The 22,976-nt window shown below is 37.0% G+C and overlaps 2 protein-coding genes across 3 annotated transcripts in view; both read left to right on the top strand.

Moving 5' to 3' along the window:
- LOC142357771 (uncharacterized) overlaps window positions 1-22,976 on the top strand; it is a 406,796-nt gene that overhangs the window by 238,516 nt on the left and 145,304 nt on the right. The gene's annotated exons all lie outside the window — the stretch shown is intronic.
- LOC142334850 (uncharacterized) overlaps window positions 1-22,976 on the top strand; it is a 93,893-nt gene that overhangs the window by 61,737 nt on the left and 9,180 nt on the right. Inside the window, exons 17-19 of the mRNA XM_075383177.1 lie at window positions 11,526-11,723; window positions 13,907-14,015; window positions 18,629-18,871. Coding sequence (XP_075239292.1) covers window positions 11,526-11,723; window positions 13,907-14,015; window positions 18,629-18,871 — 550 coding nt within the window. The remainder of the gene's footprint in view (window positions 1-11,525; window positions 11,724-13,906; window positions 14,016-18,628; window positions 18,872-22,976) is intronic.

Consider the following 22,976-nt stretch of genomic DNA (forward strand, 5'->3'; position numbering starts at 1 on the left):
CCTGCGAACTGTCACCGAACTTATGCAACTCTATATTATCAAAGGGTTCACTAAAGTAACTTCGGGGAATTTTGGTGTTTTCAAGCTTTGGTAAGTCCGCACTCCAAACCAAAAATCTTTGAACCATGTTTTGTGGGAGCTCGTCATCCCATTGTTGTCCTGTGACACGCCAGATGTCTTTTAAGAGAAGTCGCGCACCGACGGTAAACGGTGCGACAAGACCAATGGGTTCAAAGACTTTCGAGACAAGACTTAGGACCAAGCGTTGCGTGAGGGACTTGGTGATAGCGCAGCTTGTACCCCGACTTATCACTAAAATGTCATCATTAGTGTGGTCCCATTTTAGCCCAAGCACGTGCGATGAATCCTCTTGACATGAAACAATAACCTTGGGCTCAGTAGATTGAGGAGAACCATCAATTCGATCAGCTAGATCTGGCACATTGCTACTGAAACTTTGCAAGCTTGAACCCACCGAGATGGAGAAGATGTACCAATTCCTTCGATCTATTGATGGTTTCCTCAGGAGACTCCACTGAGTCAAGCTAATCGTCCATGTAAAAGTTTTCAAGGACGGCTTTTGCAGCTTCGGGGTTAAGCTTGGAATTGTCTCTCGCAGTGCGTTGCAGTTCATAGTTGGCGCATGTGGGTGAGTCTTTAGCCCCAAATATGTGTCACGTATATTGATACACTACAACGTTAGTTGTGGGGTCCTCCCGCCACAGAAAGCGAAGTGATGGTTGATCTGATGGTAAAACGCCGAACTGTAGAAACATTCCCTCGATGTCGGCAGAGACGGCATATGGATGTTGTCGGAAGCGAAGAAGTACGTAAATAAGGTTTTGGAGCAGATCAGTGCCAGTGAGCAAGGACTTATTCAGTGAGGCATCATGAAAATTTGCTGCTCCATTGAGCACCCTACGCACCTTACCCAGTTTGTTCGGGTTTAAAACCGGATGGTGGGGTAGGTACCACTCTTTATCGGACCGGTTCTCAACCTTGTGAGCGTCCCGAGCCTCAATTACATGCCCTTTATTTAGATCTTCCTTGATGGTACTAATATACTTGTCCCTAAGGTCTTCATCCTTGGCCTATCGTTTTTCGAGAGACTTTAGTTGCACAAGGGAGGAGAAGTAATTATTTGGGAGCTGGGTGTTGTCTGCTCCCAAATTATTTGGGAGCTGGGTGTTGTCTGACAACATTCCGTCATCGTATCTCAGGCCATTGTGTATGGTGGTACTTTCAAGGATTTCGCGAGCCCTAGTGTCTGCTGCAGATCTTGAGTCGACCTGCTTGTTTGCCCCGAATGATTCAATGCCGTACCATGACTTTACTTGACTTACTAACTCATTGCCATGTTCGATATTCACTTTAAAGCACGTTGAGGTTATACAAGAACTTGATGGTAACGGACCGCTTAAGACCCAACCTATGGGTAAGCGTACGGCAAAGGATGAACGCTTCTCATCGGCAGAGAAGTATTCTAACGGGCGGATGGCATGATAGGCATGTTGTCCGAGTATCATCTCAATGTCTTTATAGGAATATGTCACGGGATCAAGAACTGCTAAGTGTGGGTAAGTCTCTTGCAGGGACTGTACATTAATTATATCAGAGACGACCTTCAGACTCTCTTTAACGAAAGGGTTGATGATGAATGGTTCGAAATCCTCATGTTCTCTTGGTTTCACAGTAACTTCAACAACCCTAGTATCAACTACTTCCTCGGTATTAATACCCTTGACAGTTAGCTTTAGGGCTTTACCGTGCAAACCGTGTCTAGCAATTCCGTTACCTGAAGGAGCCCCTTATCATCAGCAACAGATGACATTGTTGTGGTCTTATTAGACGACTGTTGACTAGTGGTTGCTTTACTTTGACCTGTGTTGCCAGAAGGCTGAGTGGTATTAGAATTTGTTGACTGTTTTGTTGGGGAAACCCTATCTGCTCCATGCAATAACGTGTTATGCAAACTATTGCACCCCTCTGCTCGGCACTTTCTTGGTTGAGGGCACTGGCGGAACGTGTGCTTGTCCTATAAGCACGAAAAGCAAAGTTTATTATCCCCCACCAACTTAGCACTCTGTGGGTTGGAGTCTTTTCCTTGGAAACTCGACACTCCCATAGCCGGTGGTTACCGTTGCATACAATACAGCGAGAGTAAGTGTTTGTGAAAGAAGATGGCATTTGCTTCTTTGTTTCCCATTGTTGTGAATTTGATGCAAACACTTTTGAGGCTGTTTTGGTCTTGGTTACTGAAGTGCTGTTATCTTCAGGCCTTGCCTTGGTTGCGCTCTGTTTCATAAGATCATGGGCCTCAGCCTTTTCTTTGAGCCAATTGTTAAAGTCAAGGAATGTAGGCTTAACCCAGTGCTTTTCAACCGTAAAGAGCGACCATGACTCTTTCATGTTTGGTGGTAATTTCTGTACCGCTTGGTTAAATAGGGAAGCGCTCTTCAAGTCAGCATCATATGATAGTGACTTGAAAACCCCAACGAGGCTGGATATGGCTGCAGAATAGTTAATGATGTTATCACTATTATGCATTTTAGGAGATGGAAAATTGCTTAGTTTATCCAAGTGTGCACTTACGATTGCCTGTAGCTGGCCAAATTTACGTTCTAAAGTCCTTAGTGCATCCTTGTACATTAAACCACAGTAAGCAAACTCGGCTATTGCAATCTTTGCTTTACCAGTGACGAGTGTCTTAAGGTATGTCAATTTAACGTCATCAGGGAGCGATTGGGAGTCAATCGCGCTTTTGAATTGACCATACCACTCGTGCCATTGTAATGGAACGCCATTATACTGAGCAAGTTTCCATTCTGGCAAGGGGTCATTTTTCTTGCTGTTTATTGCATCAGCCAACTCCCTAATCAATGACGCATTGTCTGCTATTGAAGGGCGGGCGCAGACACCTGCGGACCACTCCAACTCAACGGTGTGGGCCCAACATAAGGGTTTATTGGCTGAAAAACCGGAGTCGCCTTACCAGATACAACATTACTAGTAGTTGCGGTCGGGTTTACCTGTTGTGCGCTTGATGGTGATTGCATATCAATCAAAAGGGGTGAATTCGGATATATTTGTTGTGGAAAATTCGTAACTGATGGTGCGATGTGTGCCAGTACATTTGGAGCAACATTATTTACGGTATTAATGTCTTGGTTGACTATTGATGGTCTTTGCTGTGGAAACCGCCAATGACTCATATTTGGGACAAAGTTTTGGCCAAGAGGGATATTAGGCATATTTTCAGGAGGAGCAACAGAACGTACGACTTTGTGTACATGGTTCGTATTGTTTTGAGAAGGTTTGACAAGAGGCTGATTAACCAAAGAGGCGTGTGGGATGGGAGCAGTGAGGTTAGATGCGAAGACTGGGTTCGGAATTGGAAAGTCATTAGGACGAGCGGGTTCGGAGTTGTTCCGTTGTGTGTTTGGACTTGGTGGGGTGCTTTTGTGAACGATTATTGCGGGGGCTGGATGATTTGTTGTCGGAAAAGGAGGAAGAGTGGCGTTTGGTGCTTGGGGGACAAAACTAATTTGATGTCCTGAGCATTTATGCTGCGCCAAATTTTTCTTGGGTAGACTTGATGTTTCAGGTCCCCTGGATTCTGAAATTTTAAGCTGTGCGTGTGGAAAAAGATCGGACGAACTATTTTGGTTTATTTGTGGTCGGACGGGCTCTTGAATGGGCGGTAAAGAAGCCCCTGGGGCGTGTACAGAAGGCGGCTGACTATCCCCATTTCCTTGGTTAGCTATGCTTGAGAGCGCCACGCCTTGCTGGCCTGTTTGATGCATTTTTGCCCTAAGGTGCGCCTGGTACAACGCATGTGTGTTAGCAGCAGCCAAAAAATTTTCAGGTGGGGTATAATAGGGGTCGAGTTGCTGCAAGGTCTCAATGCTTAAGAATTAATTGCCTCGACAATTTTTTGGAATGGAATGCCTTGAAATATCAGTGTTGTGATCTTCCACTGTTTCGCCGTTATTGTGAATAGGGCATTCTGGAGGGTAAATCATAACCTCTGGTCCACTAGTTTTCTCCTCATTGTGAAAACTTAAAGCAAGTGAGGTGTTGATCCAGTCTTGGACAGCCTTTTCACTTTTGATTGAGCTCCTAGCACTTGCAGTTGTTTCAGATTGGCTGCCTTTAGAAACGGCGTCCAGCAATTCAAATTCTTGCAAAGTTGCCTCTGCCAACCGTTTCCTGTTGTTTTCCTCCAGTTCATCTAATTCCATTTGCTTTTTCTGTTTAGCAAGGCGAATGGCTGCCTCATTCTGTTTTTCAATTTCTTTACGCTTCATCTTAGCAATTACGTAATCATGTTTACGCAGACTAGATGTTTTGACGAGGTCATAATTGAGGGAATTCTAGAAAGAATGGAAGCCCTTGGTTCCTGGAACTCACTCATTTTATCATCAGCAGAACTGATGTAGTTTCGTGCTGAAGCGATCATCTTGTCGTTCATAGTTGTCATTGCCTCCAAATAAGACTCTAATGAAGGAACAAGTGCACTTGGATCCTCCGTTTTTCCAGCAAATGCAATCAGGTGCTCATTTTTGTCTACAACAGTCATAAACGCTTCCTTGCACTTTGTTACTAGGCGTTCAACTTTCACTCGCCTACTTCGACTATTTATACAATGAAGAATATCTTCATGTATAGCATGCAATTCAGCCTCACGCTTTGACCTGGCAGCGTACAACTTTTTGGCTTTTTGATCAAGACTATTAGACATCACGATGTTATTATTTCCAAATACCAGCAAAAATACCACTGCACACGGTTATCTATTATACAAACTCCAAAAAGAAACAAATCCACGCAAAAACACAACCAACGCAAAAGACGCCACAGACAGTAGACAGTCTGTAAAACAAACCACCCAAAGAGCAGAAAAGATCGTCGAGCACACGGTGCCCGACAAAAAGAGGAGTGGAGCGCTGAACGCTATGCGCTCAACGCGGAGGGAGACAAAAGACACACGGGAAGACGAGCGAGCAGCGCTCAACGAAACGGAAACGTGGCGCACGGGAAGTCGAGCGAGCAATGCGCGACGCAACGGAAACGGGAAAGACGAGAAGGCGAGCGAGCAGTGCGCGACGGAACGGAAACGGGACGTGCGGGAAAGCGAGCGAAAAACGCGCAACACAACGAAACGGGACGGTGGGAAAGAACGGGCGGGAGGAACTATGTTAGCAGACCGCAGCAAAAAACTCAACCAAACAACCTAGCCGTAACTCCAGAACAAACTTAAGTTACACCCTAGGAAGAAAAAGAGAAGCTACTGCAAGACAATCTATCATAGTTCATAATGGGTCTATAACGACAAATTTAACGACAAATTAATTTACGGCAATGCAGTAGTACACTAAAAGGATGCAAAGGTCAAGAAATTTACTAGCCGTAACTCCAGAACAAACTTAAGTCACATCCTAGCAAAACCCAAACCAAAACAAACAATCAGCATACTAACGGTATTAAACAAACTACAGCAAAATTGAATAAACTACAATAGTGTAATTGTAGACTAAGATAGTTGGAAAAGTCAAGAAACAACCCAGCCGTAACTCGAGAATAAACTTAAGTCACACCCTAGAAGACAACAAGACCAAACCAACTAGCAATCATACAAGTACACACAAACATAAAGCAGCAAAATCAATATACTACAACAGGAAGGCTAGTAAATTAGTAAAGTTGAAAAGTCGAAGGACAATCCAGCCGTAACTCGAGAATAAACTTAAGTCACACCCTAGAAAGCTATAAGACCTAAACAACAAAACCAGCATACTAGCATACTCAACATACTACAGCAAAAACAACAACATACTTCGCACATGTGACATACTACACTGAAATCTGGAAAAGTAGCTGAAGAAAACGGAAAGCAAAATTTTGGGAGAGCGACGTTATTGAGAAAAAAAATTGTAACACGGAAAACTAAAGAGCGAAAGGACGAAAAGGACGCGGGCAAAACGGTTTATAAACGATTGACGAGAAGAATTATGTGAATTCGATATATTTTTTTTGTTGGCCGGAGGTTGTGAAAATTTTCACAACTTTTTTGTGTTAATTGAGTTTCACTCAATTTACAAAACTTCTTGCTGGAAAAATGATTTTTTGACAAATTTGTCAAAATTTTATGCACTTGTCCATTTTTTTCCAAATTTTGGTCAATTTTTTTTTCAAATTCTTGATTACGGAACTGTAATCCAGTAAACTGGACGGTTTTAAACTCAAAAATACGTTTATCAATATTCGGTTTTGATTTTCTAAAATTTTTTAGAATTGCCTCAAAATTGACCAAAATTTTTCAAAATTGAACAATTTAACATTTTTTTTCTATCAATTTTCTCTATATCAGAAGTTTTTTTTGATATACGAACCGACTGTATCAATTTTCTCGAATTTTTGGTCTCAAAAATTATGTGGGCCTGGGCCCCTTGCCAATAATTTCTACCAAGAAAAGTTTAACTTTAGGCCCCATGCAAGGTGAGAATCAAGGGTTGGGTTCCTTGCCGTCTAATTTTTTTGTGAATTATGAATTTACTGCAAAAATTGTTTGGTTTTGTCTTACAGTTTGTTGCATTGGATCCGCATCAATGTGATTGCCTGCATCTCTTCCGATCTCGTTATGTTGAAGAAAGTTAATCAAACCATTACTGCCTCCTTCAATTTTTGTCTGCCGGCATTTGTCCATCAATATCAATGCTCTATCAATATCGCCAAACTTGGACCCAACGTAGATCCTCTCTTTCGTCTTGCTCAACAGATTCGGAAATTGGTCGGTGGATTGCGGGTACCCAAGGAATGTTTTGCCGTCCCTGAGGACCATGAGTCGTTTCTCCAAATAGGACAGGACTGAAATGCATCCCGGGAGGTACGGTCGTCCATCCACCCCGTATTTCTCCGGAGCAGTAATTCCATGAAGTCCAAGACTTCCCAGTTTTTTCCGGAAATTGCGTAGGTCATCGAATTTGTCGTCTTTGTCAACCCTCTCAGCGTGAGGGGCTAATTCTTCTTGTGCGAACTTAGAAACAGCTCTTCTCAATTCACTCTGTTCTGATGTCAGTCCATACATACGGTCATCAACCTCGGTTGCAGGGTGATAGTTACGATTCGATTTAGATGGGCGCGGCAGCAAATAAACTCAGTAAATATAACCGTAGTTCGAATGTGAATTCAATTTGCTATAGTCAGTCTATAAGCTCCAAAACGTGCAAACCAACAACGTGTAAGCATCAAGTAACGTAATAGCTGTAAAACGTACAAGCATTAACGATGATCATAGCAACAAGTGGAACTTAGACGGCACGATTTTTTGTTGTTCATTTAACAGGTTTTTTCGTCTGATGTCATTGACATCAAAATCAGTTCGTATTCAATCGACAATTGTCTAGAAAACCTAAAAATATTAAGCCGAAAACCAGCTTAATCGATACATATAGTGGTTATTTTTACTTAAAATTAGGTTAAATGAACTTTTTCGGAACTTTCTACGTATATTAGAACGTTTTATACGCATTTAAATCCGTCTTTAAATACTCGATTCTGATTGGCTAAAATTATTCTTTCATTTACCGCGTAACAATTGCCTTTTAGTGTTCGACAATTTATAGATACAAAAGAGACACGGGTTGACCACATAGAACGGACAAAGAACTTATATGGTCCATCAAAGCCATACAAAAACCGTTTATGTTCTTGCTATGGTTAGTAAAGAACCTTATAGGATTCCTTTTATGGAAACTAATTTTCTATTAAAAAATTTATACACACTTTCAGCGCTATATTACGAAAATGAATGTATTTATTATTCCATATATGGCGTTTTATGATTGGTAATTTTCCTTTATGGTGGTCAACCCGGGGATAAAAAATAACTGTCAGAGAGTTATTAATCGTAGCTAATCGCTAATAGGGCAGTTGAAACTAATTGAAAGAAAAGAATCGACGTTGCTTTAGGTTGCTTTTAGGCTAACTGCTCGAACATGCGATCTCAAGGATGCTTTGATATCATATTTAAATATCATTCAATATTTAAAATATCAGTAAATAATATCAGGAAAAAATCAGATTATATAGGCAAATATTTGAAGTTTTGTTGGAATCATTTCAATGATCTCACAATTTTTCTTGAAATCTGCTGGTGGATTGCCGAAATCCTCTGAGACGTAAATCTGGATTCTGAAACAACCGTCTGGTGTTTAAATCTGAAGAATTGTGTGCCAAGAAACCCTTAAGATCCTATGAAACCGCACAGATAAAACGTTTTATCATTGAGGTCAGTAAGAAAAATGTGTTTCCTGGCCAGCCATTGCTGTAGAGTGCAGGCTCCATAAAATTTTAACAGATTTTGAGGTTGTCCCCGCATTGGAAACTCCCCGTAGTGGCCACTATTTCCGCAGAACAGATTGTTGGAAGTGATAATTTATTCCAATAAACTCATTCCAGTTCCAAAAAAAAGGAAGATGGAAAATTTTCTAAAGTCATATTTGAACGAATAATTATGTAATCAATCAACAGTAATCAGACAGCTTTCTCATTGAAAACATAGATGAGCTTTTGTTATGTTCGCAATCAAACTTTATCAAGTTTCCGTTGCTAAACCAATCCCGTTCCCTACGGATTGAAATGCAAAAAAGCCTTGTTCGTGATATCCCACCCAGAAAGGAAAAAGCAAAGAGGTTATGAGGAAAATTTCAAACTTCGATTGAGATGTAACAGGGTGAAGGTGACTGACATTAATGTGTTCATGGATATTGCCAATTTTTCTGTTTCTGTTTTTGAAGGCTTGTAGGTCGTTTGTGTTGTGTCTTGTTTATATGTTTTGCAAACCATCGGAGTTTTGGAACTGCGCTTTTTTTACTGAATTACGAAAAACTGTTTCGCCATTGGTTGTTATGGTAGTTCACTGGGATTGAACAGACCAATATGCTGAGACTGTTAGCGGGAAACACTGTTAATGCTTCATAGCATAGCTGCTCTTAAGAATATCAATCGGGTTATCATCAAATCAGCTCTTAGAGGCACTGTTAAATTTTGCTATGCTTTGTGCTTCGTTCTTTATTATTTGTTATGGAAAAGTTTGAATTCTTAGCTTGGATTGTCTCAATTCAAAAGTAACAATTTGTTGTTCCGAGTACAACAACCTTTCAACAAGTATTTAATTTTTGTTAAATAAAATTTTCTGAAAAATGGTTCATTTTTGGTCTAAGGCTCAAAATTACGATTGTTTTGACAAAAAATCAACACTGTCTCCAAAAGAATGCTGCTGAAAGTTGTCCTATTGGTAATTGTCATTTCTGTGTTTTCTGTTATCTTGCAGTTTCAGCTTTTGCTACTTGCCCATTCAGTTGCCGATGTAGATAAAAAAAATTTTCGTGCTATACCACTTTGGCGGTGAATAAGTGGATAAAAATATTTTGTTTAATATAAAGGGGGTAAAAGTCAAGGCCTTTAAGTGAATCGGAGTGAAAAGATTATAAACTTATTTCATAACGAGTTTTTGGTTAATTTTTTTTTTGAAAAAAACTTTGAGATGAATGGCTATGCCCGCAAATACCGACATTGTTGGGATAAAGTTTTCTCATAACTCAAAATAAATGCAATATAATAGCGATTGATTTGTGATCCGCAGCAAGTTAAGTTTAATTCAAAGAAAGATTGTAAGTAGTCCATCAGTTTCTCTATAATCAAACAATTCTAGTCTGCTGTTTATGAATATGAGGAATGCCATTCCTCATATTCATAAACAGCAGACTAGAATTGTTTGATTATAGAGAAACTGATGGACTACTTACAATCTTTCTTTGAATTAAACTTAACTTGCTGCGGATCACAAATCAATCGCTATTATATTGCATTTATTTTGAGTTATGAGAAAGCTTTATCCCAACAATGTCGATATTTGCAGGCATAGCCATTCATATAAACTCCCATTCGGAGGTTTCGTTTTCTATATTGTTTTGGTGCAGTTATTTTTTGATAAGGTTTTTACATAGCAAATTTTGTTTTATTAAATATCTCTTCTGAGTCTTTTCCAAATATTTTCCAAATTTTTATAGTAACATTCATCTATAAACTTTTCATTTTCCGATTCAGAGCTGATTAAGACACCTTTTTCTCTGTATCTTAAACATTTTTTTATAACCATACATCTTGGCACACTAAATACAGATTACGAGCACAACGATTAACCCTTACGAAGTCTGATTTAAGAAATGGCGATTGATCTAGCAAACTCAAAGTGGGCAACAATTATCAAATTCAGCACAAATTATTTAAATTCGATTCATAATATGTTTCGGACAGTCGTTTCTGTTCATTTAAAGTTTTCTTGTGTTAGAAATAAAAATAAACACAAAACATAGTTTTTAACCGGAATTTACCTGGTTGAACAGTTTTGAGATTCAGTTTTTGCAGGGTTTAAGTTTCTTAAAATTTCACATCAGAAGAAATATTTCGTGAAAAAATAAGTAATAATTCTTTTGCTTTATTAACTCATTGTTTTTTGTTTATGATTTCTAGGAGCATGGTTGAAATTTTTTGCAACTTTTAAATTTTTTAACAAAAATTGGGGAATGCGGATTGGTTAAAAGATTTCAAAGCTGAACGGTTTTGCAGTAAAGTAGCGAAATCATTCCTTCCCTTAAATGTTTTTATAGCTTTTCTCGTTCAATTTTTAAAAACTCCTAATTAGTTAAAATTGTTTTGGCGCTGGCTACATATAAGGAGCCATATGATTAGCAATTTTGTTGTTCAGGTACTTTCATTATTGACGTATTTGCCAAAAAGAGCTGTCAAGGGCACCGTTGTGGGTTTGAAAAACTTGAAGGGTTTGAATTGGAGGGTTCAGTTTTCATTTTTAGTCTATCATGCTGTTGTGGAGCTTTATAAAGTTTTTAGTTTCTGCATCAGCGTACGTTTGGAGGCACTGATCACTGTTTTAATTCATGTAAAATGATCATTTGTTCAGTTCGTTCATGTGCTTTATAAACATTTTTTTTCTTTGAAAGCAATAAGTCATCTAATGTTTGGCTTATTCGAAAATTGAAACGCTACACTCGAACACTGGTTATTTTCGCAAAATTTATGTATTAGAAAGTAAATAATGCAATTTGAGTATTTAATTTTTTCGATATATGGGAATTTTCAAATAGATTTGCCAATAGAAATCAATTTTTCAATAAATACCTCTGATCCCTGGCTTACTTCTGTGATATGTTCAATTGTGCTATACTATACAGTGATTACTGTAACTAAGTGGTTGCTTCTAATACAAGATCTCACCATCCACATCCATTCTTACCCTAAAAGTAACTGTGGCACCATTGCAAGATCTTTTCCTGGGACGGGAGGTTGATTTTGGCATGAACTTCGAAGATGGAAATGTTGCAGTAGCTTAGAAAACTTTAGTGGAAAAGTGCCAATAATTTCTGATTGGTAGCTTACAAATTTTTGTATCATAGAATGACTACGAACATTACGTGTATTAATGAAAATTTATTATTTAACAGTTCTGCCACATGATGACGAGTTAGTTTTGTGGTTGACATCGAGGGCGGGGCCCTACATTGAGAAGTTCGTCATGACTTATAACAAGTCACAGAGTGAAATAGTTCAGAGCGAATGTGAAATAAAGTCGGATGAGGCGCTAGACGATAAACTATGCCCACTCAGGCCGGACGCCGCATTCAATACTGAGGAGTTTGACGGTAATCTTTCACACAACACACACACACACACACACACACACACACACACACACACACACACACACACACACACACACACACACATATGCGCGCGCACACACACACACACACACACACACACAGACAAAGAACCAATTTTTTGTCTTTTTATACTGAATATTGGTCAACTAATGTCTTTACATAGAAGATATTCATGGACCGCGATCTTTCCACAATTCAAAGCACTGCCTGTACAAAACTCAATTTCGATCTTAACAGACAGTTTATGTAATTTCGAGAGGAAATTTTCTCATGCTGCAATCGGGAAAAAAAACAAAAGAAACAAAGCTTATATCTAAATTTAGAAGTGTACCTCTTGAGGAGGATGCAGAACGGCCTTATAAAGGATGCTAATAAATCGACCGACATCAAATTACAATTTAAACGTCTGAGCCCCAGTCTTTTATTGGATTTTATTAAATCAAACAATTGAACCATTTTTCAAGGTTAATGGTCTTTGTTTTGAGCTCTTCTCTCAATCGGCCATGTCTGATGGTTTTGGATCCAAGCTTACCAGTATGACGTCCTCGACCCAAGACAGGTATGGACCAGACGAACATCGGTCACGGACAGAGCTCATAGCCTGAACAATTTTTTGGTCACGCTGCTCCGTCTGGCCCGTTCGGATCTCTTCGGTCCCATACCTCAATTCAGTCTTTTCGGTCTGACCGATACCCCGTTGTCCGTCTGTTCTGTCTGGTCTACGGCTGAATTGAGTTTGTTCCGTCTGGCCCATACCCCGTCGGCGGTCTGTTCTGTCTGGCCCGTACCTGAATTGGGTATGTTTAATCTGGCCCATGCCCGGTCTTTTGTCTGTTTGGTCTGGCCCAAAAACAGTAACCAGTCTGTTTGGTTTGGCTCATACCCAATCGCCGATCTGTTCAAATTGGCCCATACCCAAAATTCGGTCTGGTCTAAACCAAATTTCTGGTTCAATCCCAAAAAAATTTAGTCTGTTGACCTCATTGGAGAGCTAATATTAATAAAACCAGCAGCAAATCAAATATTTGAACCGATAAAAACGCAAAAACCCAGCTGAATACTGTAGCCTCTGCGAAAAATAATTGAGACCGGAGATGACCAATTGTGTAAGTGACAGCCGATCTTTACCATAAATGGAAATGATTAACATACGCTGATTATCGATTACTGAATACTCTAAGGTTCTTGAACTGGACGATTTTTTCGTTAAAAAACAGTCAAAACTGTATAAGTTGGGCCTAAAAACTTTTGGGGCTAAAAATTGAAACGCACAAATAATCACTCTCTCAAGTTAATTCTACGTTTTTAATTTGGTCTGGCAACGGGTATCCAAAGTCTGTTCAGTCTGACCCAGGGTCGGCCTTGGGCCTGTTTGGTCTTGCCCAGCACTTAATTCAGTTCAGAATGGCCTAAGGTGGGTCTTGGGTCTGCCCCGTCTGGCCCAGTGTCAGCCTTGGCTCTGTTTGGTCTGGCCCAGGTCCTGGGTCTGTTCGGACTGGCCCAAAGTTGGTCTTGGGTCCGCACCCCAAAAAAATTTTGTTGTAAAGATCCATGGTGAGATCAAAACCAGCCTCGATTTCGCTACGTGTCTGCCAAAACACTTATTTGTTCAAATGGTTGCGGAATAGCCTAATTTCTAAACAAATTTTTTCAGCACATCAAAATAAATAATGCATTTTGTATAACTACAGATTTTAATTTTGCAAGAAACTGGCAAAATTAAAACTCCGGAAAACTCTTAAAGCCAGAGGAAGTAAAACTAACTCCCTCTTTAAGCCTACAAAATACATTTCCGCAGTTTTTAGGTGTCTATTTTCAGCAAATTCAAAGAAAATAGGCTAAAAAAGCATATTTGGTCCCATTTTGAGGAAAAAACTGATTTTTGAAAAATTTAGCATAAATTCTGGCCAAAACTTGCATTGAACAATGCAGCAACCCTACTTCATCTTTAAAGACAATACCAAAAACACTAGTGTTAACAATTTTAATTTTAACATACCATTTTTTAACATACGAGCTTTCTAATGATACCACGCACAATTCTCTTCATTGATTATATCGATCGGCCAAAATTGACTGAACAAAAAAAACCATTTGGTTATATAGTTCCTCCCCCACTAAATTGGGTCGGAAAAAATATAACTGAGTATTTGACTATTTAGAGATGCACTTCCTGACCTACTACGAACTGACTTACTGGGTGGTGAGCAGTGGGGTGGAGTCTATCAAACGGAGCCTCATTTTCAATACAAAAACTCGAGATGTTACCAGGTAAGAGACACAATTAATTGTTGTCTGCTTTGATGATATACGATTTAGCTCTCAACCACCGTGCAAGCTACAGTTGTAATAAAAGCAAGTTTTTGTTGCTTTTCTTCAAACCAAAGAAATTATTGATTATTGGACATCAAAAGTTCTTGAGAAAAACGATACTTGATCGAGATTTTGGTGCGAAAAACAAATTTTTATATAACTTTACACTAAAGTTTCATTCAAATGAAAAGAGTTTTAATTCATAAGAATTCATATTGAAAAAGTTGATAAATTAAATTGTGATTTTTTTCCTCTTTGAAATTGAGAATTTTTCAGAGGACCTAAGGGAAATAACAAAAAATAAGGGCAATCCAAGATCCAAAATGATCAAGACTAACTTTTATAGAGAATCCTTGCAAATATCTTGGGTAGGTATTGTTCTACTCTCACAAAATACAATATTACAAAAAATTTACAAGCCCAATGAAGTTGTGCTCAGCTGGTGAGCTCAGCAATCTTATAAAGCGGCAAAACTTTTAAATCTGCAATTTCAGATCCAATGACGTTTACTGGAAAAATCAACCATTGTTGATGATCCATACCAATCAAAGTGCGATAAAACTGAGCCCAAATTGGTGAAAAATACAGATGATTTAACCAAATTAAACTGATAGAGCAAACAAATTGCGCGGGTTTATATCTTTAGTACAAACTATACAAGAGTAGGGAAGTTTTGAGTAAAATTTATGACTTTTACGACTTTTATAATTTTCATAGCATCTGTTTTGCTCCTTTAGTTTTTTACGTAACCATCCCTTACTAGAAATTAAGAACAGGGTAAAAGGAAAGAGGAGGTGAATACCGCATTTTCACACATGATTCATTTCATTTCAATTTTTTTTCGTTGAAATAGTTATTATTGATTGTCAGGAAACTGAAACTAAACGTCAAATTACTAAATACAGAATTACAATCATTAGCTAACTTGCAATCTCATCTAGTAAGCAATAGAGCAATTAGAAAATAATTGAATAACAAACTCAACTTAAGAATTAATTTTTAAATTTTGCATCCTCAGATCAGAATTATGGCTGCCAAATTTTAGTTGACCATTTCATCAAAATAAATAAATGTGGGCACCAGAAGATCATGAAAATTTTTTAAGAGAATTAAAAAGCCTTCCACTGCCTGGATTTGCCCCACATATGAAAGTTAAAAGCATTGACACAAACAGGTGGCGCAATTACTTTAATAGACGACGAAACTTCTAACATTTTTTTGGAAAATAGGCCACTCGAAATATAATTGAAAAAAATCAAGGAAATGTGTGAAATTTTAACGCCTGCAGCACCGGTAGCCAGCGCAATGCTACGGTAAGCTACCTTTTCTGGACCCTATAGGCTTTCCCGTCAAAACCCAATTCAATGCAAATATCTCAGCGACTAAGAAAAAGCAAACAGTGCCAATGTCTGAAACATTGGAAAGGCATTTGATAATCCTGATAGGTTTATGAATTTTTTAGAGCTTGATAGCAGCAAAGATAATCGAGAGAGAATTTCGGCTCCTGCAAATGAAAAATTAGAGGAAATAAAGAAATCGGCCGAAGTAATTGTTGAAAAGTTCTTCAAGCAGACCAAAGCATTTAAAAACTATTGTTCATGAGATTAAAGAAAAGGTCTGTTTGCGTATTAAATCATTTAAAATTAAATTTCGGTTGTTGAGCCGTCCTCCCATACCCCAAAAATTTAAATATCGACACAGAGGGAAACAGCCCAGGGAATAAAACAGCCCAAACATAAAATTCATTTTAAGGGTTAGTGCTATGGAACAAAAGTTTTTTTGAGAGGTCTCTGGCTCAGAATATAGGAACTTTTGACAAATTTGAATAAATACAATGCCATTTCATTATTAAATTTGTTAAATGCTTTCACTGGATAAAAAACTACAATAAAAAGTATCCAAGGTTAAATGGAAGTGTCGAGAACCTAATGAAGGTTGGCATGAGCAAAACCGATATTTGTTTTTCGTGTCTTCTATCAGTTTGCTATCATTTATCTTTTATTTTTGTGTGTTGTTGTGGTAAATTCAAGTTGAAATCCATCTCATTTATTTTGATGTGGATCACTTTATGCGTCCTTGCCGAGTTACGCCGTAGCCTCATATCGCGACTCTTTAGGGAATTCTATCTTGGGTAGTATACTTACAGTAAAATCCATAATAGGCAACACAGTTTTGCAACAATTGGTTATAAATCTTACACCGTATATCTGTTGAAAAACATCAATTTCTTTACTGAATTTTTGAGTTTACTAAATTTTCGGGTAATGGCGCGACTAACTTTTGTTTTTAGCTCATTTATTGGTCCTCAAAATGAAGGTTTTAATTTTTTTCAGATAGTTTGACTGGGAAAGTACCGTTTTAGTCGTTCTCTAAGTAAGGACACTTTCAATTTTTTGACCAACTTTCTTCGAAGTGCAGGATAAAAGTGCTCCTGATTGATCATAATTTCAAACTTAAAAATTTTCTCGTCATTATTTCTTGACCTCCAACAAACGTCAGCTGTTTACCGTCACTCTCTTGAAATTCAATCTCCTTGTGTCATTTTAATTTTTTGAACTTTGGCTTCGCTAGTTCTTCATCTAGACGCTGAAATGGAATAAATTTTCGGTGTTAAGCTAAATTTAGAGCACGAACTTGTGGAGTTAGACAAAAATGATGATAACATTGCAGATTTGTGGAGAACTCAAAGCCTGGAGAAATCTTTGAACAAAACTGGATATAAAAACAAAGCTATCTACCCTTTTTAACAGATAACACTTTCATGGTGTACTATGAAACAATTTACGTCATTCGTTTTCCATATACAGTGAACTACAATCAAAATTGCAAAGATTTCGTTCTTGTGTCAGTCAGATTGAAAAAGAGTTTTTTTAAAGAAAATTCAATATTCAAAATTACGGTATTCAAAATTACGGGTCTGACTGAGCATTCTCATATCCTACACAGTTTCCGAAAAATTTGATAGTCACTCTAGTTCTTTAAGTGCAATAAAAAAAAACAAAATGGTCTCCAAATATTTACCTTTTCGTACTAATTCTGTCCTTTTATTTTTACTTTAATTTCTCCATTTAAAAATCTTTTCTGCATTCTTTTACGTTTTGTGTCTGCGTTCTAAAAACACTCTTTGCATTGTGCATGTTACATGCATAGGCTCGAGTGTTCTTTCTCCAATTGGTACTAAAGTTAACTGATTCTAGTTGAAAATAGAAATAAGAGCAATTCAATACAAATTCTCTACTTATTCAAGACATCCCAGAAGGCCAACTTAGGATAGAATTTTTCCGGTTTTGTTTCCTTCGGGTTCTTTTTTTCGATGTTCTTTGTTTTTTCTATTAAAAAAGGTTCAATCCTCAAGAGATTTAGGTCTTTTTGGTTAGAATTCGGAATTAGACAAGAATTCATTAAAGCAGAAAAAGAAGATGCCTCAGTTTTGGCTAATTTGAACTTACAACATATTTAATAGAAAAAAACTATTTCAATAAAACTTTTGAAAGACGATTCCACTTTTTGTTATAAAAGTGTAGAACGGCAGCATTTAACAATCTTACGTAAGAAACAGTTGAGAAAAAGTATACAGCGGAAACTAGCTTTCATCTAGTGTTATACACAGGAAATTTTGTAATTTTAATAAAAAGATAACTTTAATCCTAGGCTGTTCAACTGAAAAGAGTTCTGTTTTTTGGATGAAAAAATTTTATTTTGTTTAATTTAGGCAGACACAAAAAAAAACAGTTTTACCAGACGAAAGTGTTTGTTTCAGAATAGCAGAAGCGGCATCGCTATTTTTAAACTTTCAAATATTTCATGACATGATTGACAAAATTGTTTGCTTTTCAAAAAGGTTTAGTTGCCTATTATGCAATGATGCAATGGTACTTTGGTCATTTACCTCTATAAACAAAAAAAAATATTTTCAAATGATAATATTTTTCTAAAAATACATTGCATGAACTCAAGCTGAAAGTTGTCAACTTCAGTCAACATAGCAATATCGATTACAAAAAATTTATTTTTTAAGGCAACTCTCGTTGTGATGACAAAAATTGTATAGAGTGTCAATAAAATGGTTTTTTAGTGCACAGTGATTATTACGAAAATTTAAAACTTTGCGCAGGAATTCTAGCCAGCGTTTGCTATAGCGAGAAAATAGTAGCGGAAAACGATATTCTAATCAGCTTCAGTGTGGCATACGTTATGCAACTATTTTAATCGTAATAAGAGTTGAGTAAAAACGTCATCACACGGTTTTTAGTGCCGTCTCGATATTCGTCAACAAATCTATTGACTTCTCGGATCTATTCCGTTTTGCCCCCTCCCAGTGTTTTTACAACCCCCAGTCACAAATTATATGTTGTTATATAGCACGTTACTAAGTAAAAAATAGCACGTACGCCTGGGGGTGTAAAAAGATATAAGCTCACTAGGCTGGGAGGGGGGGGGGGGGCAAACAGAATAGATCCGACTTCTCGTTGGCTTTGTATGCTTCTCCTTGGTAATAACGTGTGATAAGGTTCATAATTGCATAACTAGAGACACGCTTTTGTAAGTTCATGCACGATTAGTTTCTGCAGGCGTACTCCATGGGTGACAACTAACACAGCAGCTGACACAAGATCCTACCACTACACTTATGACTACCACCCCAAACAGCCTCTGGATTTTATGTGGTGCCAGAAACCATCAAATGCTGCTTCCTTCAAGTACACTGGCTGTGATGAAGTGAATGACGTTAACAACACACTTTGCTTTTATGATGAAACTTGTTACAGCAGCTACTGCAAATTCTACGGAGTGATCGAGTTTGATGCGGCTCTGTTAGTAGATAAAAGAAGGTTGATTAAGATCAAAGATCTCGAGAGAGGTTTTTAGAACTACTCCAACTCTTAGTCCTTCCCACTTGACGAGAAAAGCGGGCATCTTATAGTTTGTTTTTAATGCAGAGAAACGGTCGAATGAAGACTTTATCGGAGAAATGACGGTATTTTTTGTTATCAGAGTTCTTTTCAATTTTGCTCATTATCTGAGCTAGCCCAGGTTGAGGTCCCACCAATCGTTGATATTTTCAGACCCAGATCGAGGCATGAAATTTACATAGTCTGGGACCTCAACCTGAGAGGAAGACCAAATTTTTTTGGCAATGTCCTAAGTGGTTTCTACTTCTTTTCACCCCGATTCATTTAAACCCGCATATTGTAAAAAACTACTTCAATTAACCCCTCTATCATTTAAGCCCTCTATCGTTTTAACCCGTATATCATTTCAGCCCTCTGTCATTTCATCCCGCCAATTAGCAGTCGACATTAAAGGCATGTTTTGTCATAATAAAGTGGATAAATTAATCCCACGTTCAGTTGTGATAGTTTCAAATCAAGTCCCACGGGCCGCTGAGGCATGTCCAAATGTTTATATTGCTAATTTAATAATCTTAACTTTATAGAAAGATCAAAATCTATCAAAATGATAGAGGTGTTAAGGGATGGAGGGGTTAAATGATACAGGGGTGAATGATATGGGGCTAAGTGATAGGGGGTTAAATGAATAGGGTTGAAAAAGCAGGACACCGCCGTAAGGTGGTGAATAAGAAATCAATCAACAAGAGTCAGAGTCCCCCAAACGTTCCGTATTCTCCAATTTCTCGTCAAATTGCTTCAAAATTGGTTTTGTCACAAAAGCTAAACTCAACAATCGGGGGAGCAATATTTTCTATCAGTGAAATGATATTTTGAAAAGAGAGAGGTTCTTTAAAGCTCAAAAATTTGGGAATTTTTAAACTTAGGTAAACAAAAAATAAGAAAATTTGTAAGTTATCTTTCTCAAATTCTATTTTGAGCAAGCCACAGGCTAATTGAAAAATAAAAAATAACAGTAGCCAAAGTCTCCCAAATTTTCTCGCATATTAGAAATTTCCAGGCGAACGGTTTATTAGCTAGTTCTTTACAAATATTGCAAAACCCAATGGTCGCGGGATTTAATTCAGTTATCATTGACAATGCGTTCCACAAATATGCCGCTAGCGCAAAAAATGAGTAGGCTAACTGGTATAAAAAAACTGAAAAATCTTTTAAAAAAACACCGACCTTGCTTGATTTTATTTTTACATACAATCGCTTCTCATGGCTGTCCTAAATTACAAACACAATTTAAGAACCTTTTGAATTGTTGTAATTTGTGCTACAAAAAATGGTTAAAAAAAAACTTTTTTCTTTTTTTGGAAAGAAAATAAGGTATTTTGCGGATAAAAAATTTTGTGGAAACATTTTTTTGTTTCTTTTGCTTAATTGTAATATCTGATGTGATCGGTATTCAAAACTTGATTTAAGCAATTTCTAAGGCTATTTTGAAATATCTATAAACAAATTCCATTCTTCTCAAAAATTTTCTTGCTCCAAAAGCTGAACTTTTTTTATCCAGCCTACAAACTTGTGAAAATTATGATGCTCACTGTATGAGAAATGGTCATCACTGTTCTAATGCAGTATAACCAAATTTGAAGTCAAATGTGAGTTAGAAGTCAATGACTGATAATCCCGACGTGAAAAATAGAAAAAAACCAAAATTATAAATTTGCCTCTTACCAAAACTGCATGCTACTTTTGTGCAGCTACCTGAGAGCATTGTTTTGGTTGCTGTTCTTTCATTGGTTATTAAAAAATTTCTTTTGGAAATTGCAAATAGTGCATTTTTATCCTAGATTTAACCTTAATTAGTTACATATCTTCGGAATTCTTTACGAGTAATAAGATTGGATCCAATTAATGGTCAACCTTTTTTCATAGCTTGGCTTTTAATGCTTTTTTCTCGCTGAAATATCTCATTCACATAAAAATTTATGGCGCAGTCAAACCCTTCAGTGGCTCGCTCTGGATGCATCAGCTATATTTTTATTTTTATTATTTCAGGACACCATCAGCTGCTTAAACGTAATAATTTGACTTTCATGTATTCTACATCAAAAGATTTGAATTATTTTGTTGCGCCGTTTTATCTGGTCTGTTTACATATTTTTTTTTTAACTTGATGTTGATGAGTAGACAAATTTAGAGTAGTAATTTCAATGATGTTTAAATATGAAATAGAGAGTAGTTTCAGAGCGGAAAAGATTTTGCAATCTGCTTTAAAACTTGATTGGAGAATTGGTTTTGGTTCAAATGTTTGTTACGGGGGGATAAAAGTTTTGTCTATTGCACTATCGCTACAAATGCATTCATATTTCCAATGATTTTTCTCAAAGAAGGTTATTCATCTTTATACATGTATTCTAATGGTTTTCAGTTGGAGTTTTGGGTATGTCTCAATAAAAAGGCAGTATGTTTTTCTGATTTTACTAATATCTTGTTTCAAAAAAAGCATGAATTGTTGAGTTATTTCCATATCTGCAGTTCTTCCCAACGAGGCATAAATAACAAAAAAGACGATTTTTTGTTATATGTGATAAACTACTTGTTCTAAAACAATTTTTGTGAATTTTGAGTTTGCTTGTAATTTTTGTTTTTTTTCGTTCGCTTGGCACCTCTTCACGTCAGTTACACGTCTAAATGGCGTTAACTGAATCTATTTAATACAGACCAATAATTTTTTTGAGCTTTTGATTTGACACCATTGGTATTCTTTAAAATATTTTGAACTTTTGAGTTCTACCGTTATTTGTAGTTCTTTTTTTCTCCTGCGCAGTCTCGCTGATGCCATGTCTCAATGTCTCATCGGCCTTCCTATGCTACAAAATATATTGCATTTGAAATTTTAAAACGTAGCTGCAGTTTTTATTGACTTGGGTGCCATTTTTTGAAATTTAGGTCAATTTCGAATATTGCCTTCAGTTTAGAAAACTTTTGTCTCCTCGCCTCTCGGTGCATATATCAAATGTTCTACGCTATATTAACGTTGAGCTTTTTGAAATTTTTGAGGACGTCAATTATTGAATTTGTGGTTTTAATAAATTAGTTGGCGCTATTTTGTAAAAAAAAACTATTCCATTTTATCAGATTTCTCGATAATTTTGCTAATATTTTTGCAACTTTGTTTTCATTTGGTTTTTAAGTAGACTTATAACTAGCAATTTTTTGCTCGTTTGTGCTTTCTATTGATCCTAACAGTGAATGGTTTTACATTTATTGGTCTGAATTGTTTTACTATTATTTGTTGTGATATTTTTAACACCACCCGTTATCATTAAATAAGCACTTTATTCATCTTTTAATTGAGCATTTCTATTTTCTTAATTCCTTCATCGCGTTTTCTTTTATAACTTTATTTATTTGATTCTGAACTTTTTTTCTGTTAGAATGTCGATCAAACTATAGTCTTAAACTTAGTGAGAATTAGAAAGACAGTTTAACTTAAAAGTTTAGAAAAACAAAAGCAAATTGATTTTGACCAGAGAATTTATATAAATGAATCGTCTAGAAATGGTGCTTAGAATCAATATTTGTTTCAAATTGGTGAATCTAGATAACTAATATTACAGTGAGATTGTTTGATGTAAAATCTTCCCCGCATGTATTGAATGATTATGATACCACCGGAAATGTGAACAAAATCTTAGAAAAGTGTAAATACATACCATCTATGGTACCCCCTGCGACTGATTTCTGGAAAATTTGCAGAAGTAAACCATATTGGGTAACCCTTGCGACCCCCAGTGTAAATCATGGTGCTACGATTAGTTTTGTATCTTTACCGTCTCGCACTGATAAAGGGTATATATACAGCAGATTTTGAGCCTTTTTTCATCCCCAAAATCAAATTACCATCTTGGTCTAATAATCAGATCTCTCCTGTAAATCTCTAAATTCTACTGTAAAATATCATTTTTGTTATTCTCTCAATTTGAGAAATTAGTTTTTCTACTCAGTTAAAAACACTTTTTATTCCGCTTGCGAAAACCCATAACCCAACAGGTTATGGGCCCAGCAAATTTCT

This window comes from Convolutriloba macropyga, chromosome 2 (genome assembly GCF_964194025.1).
Source record: "Convolutriloba macropyga chromosome 2, txConMacr16.3, whole genome shotgun sequence".
In the NCBI taxonomy this organism is placed as follows: Eukaryota; Metazoa; Xenacoelomorpha; order Acoela; family Convolutidae; genus Convolutriloba; species Convolutriloba macropyga.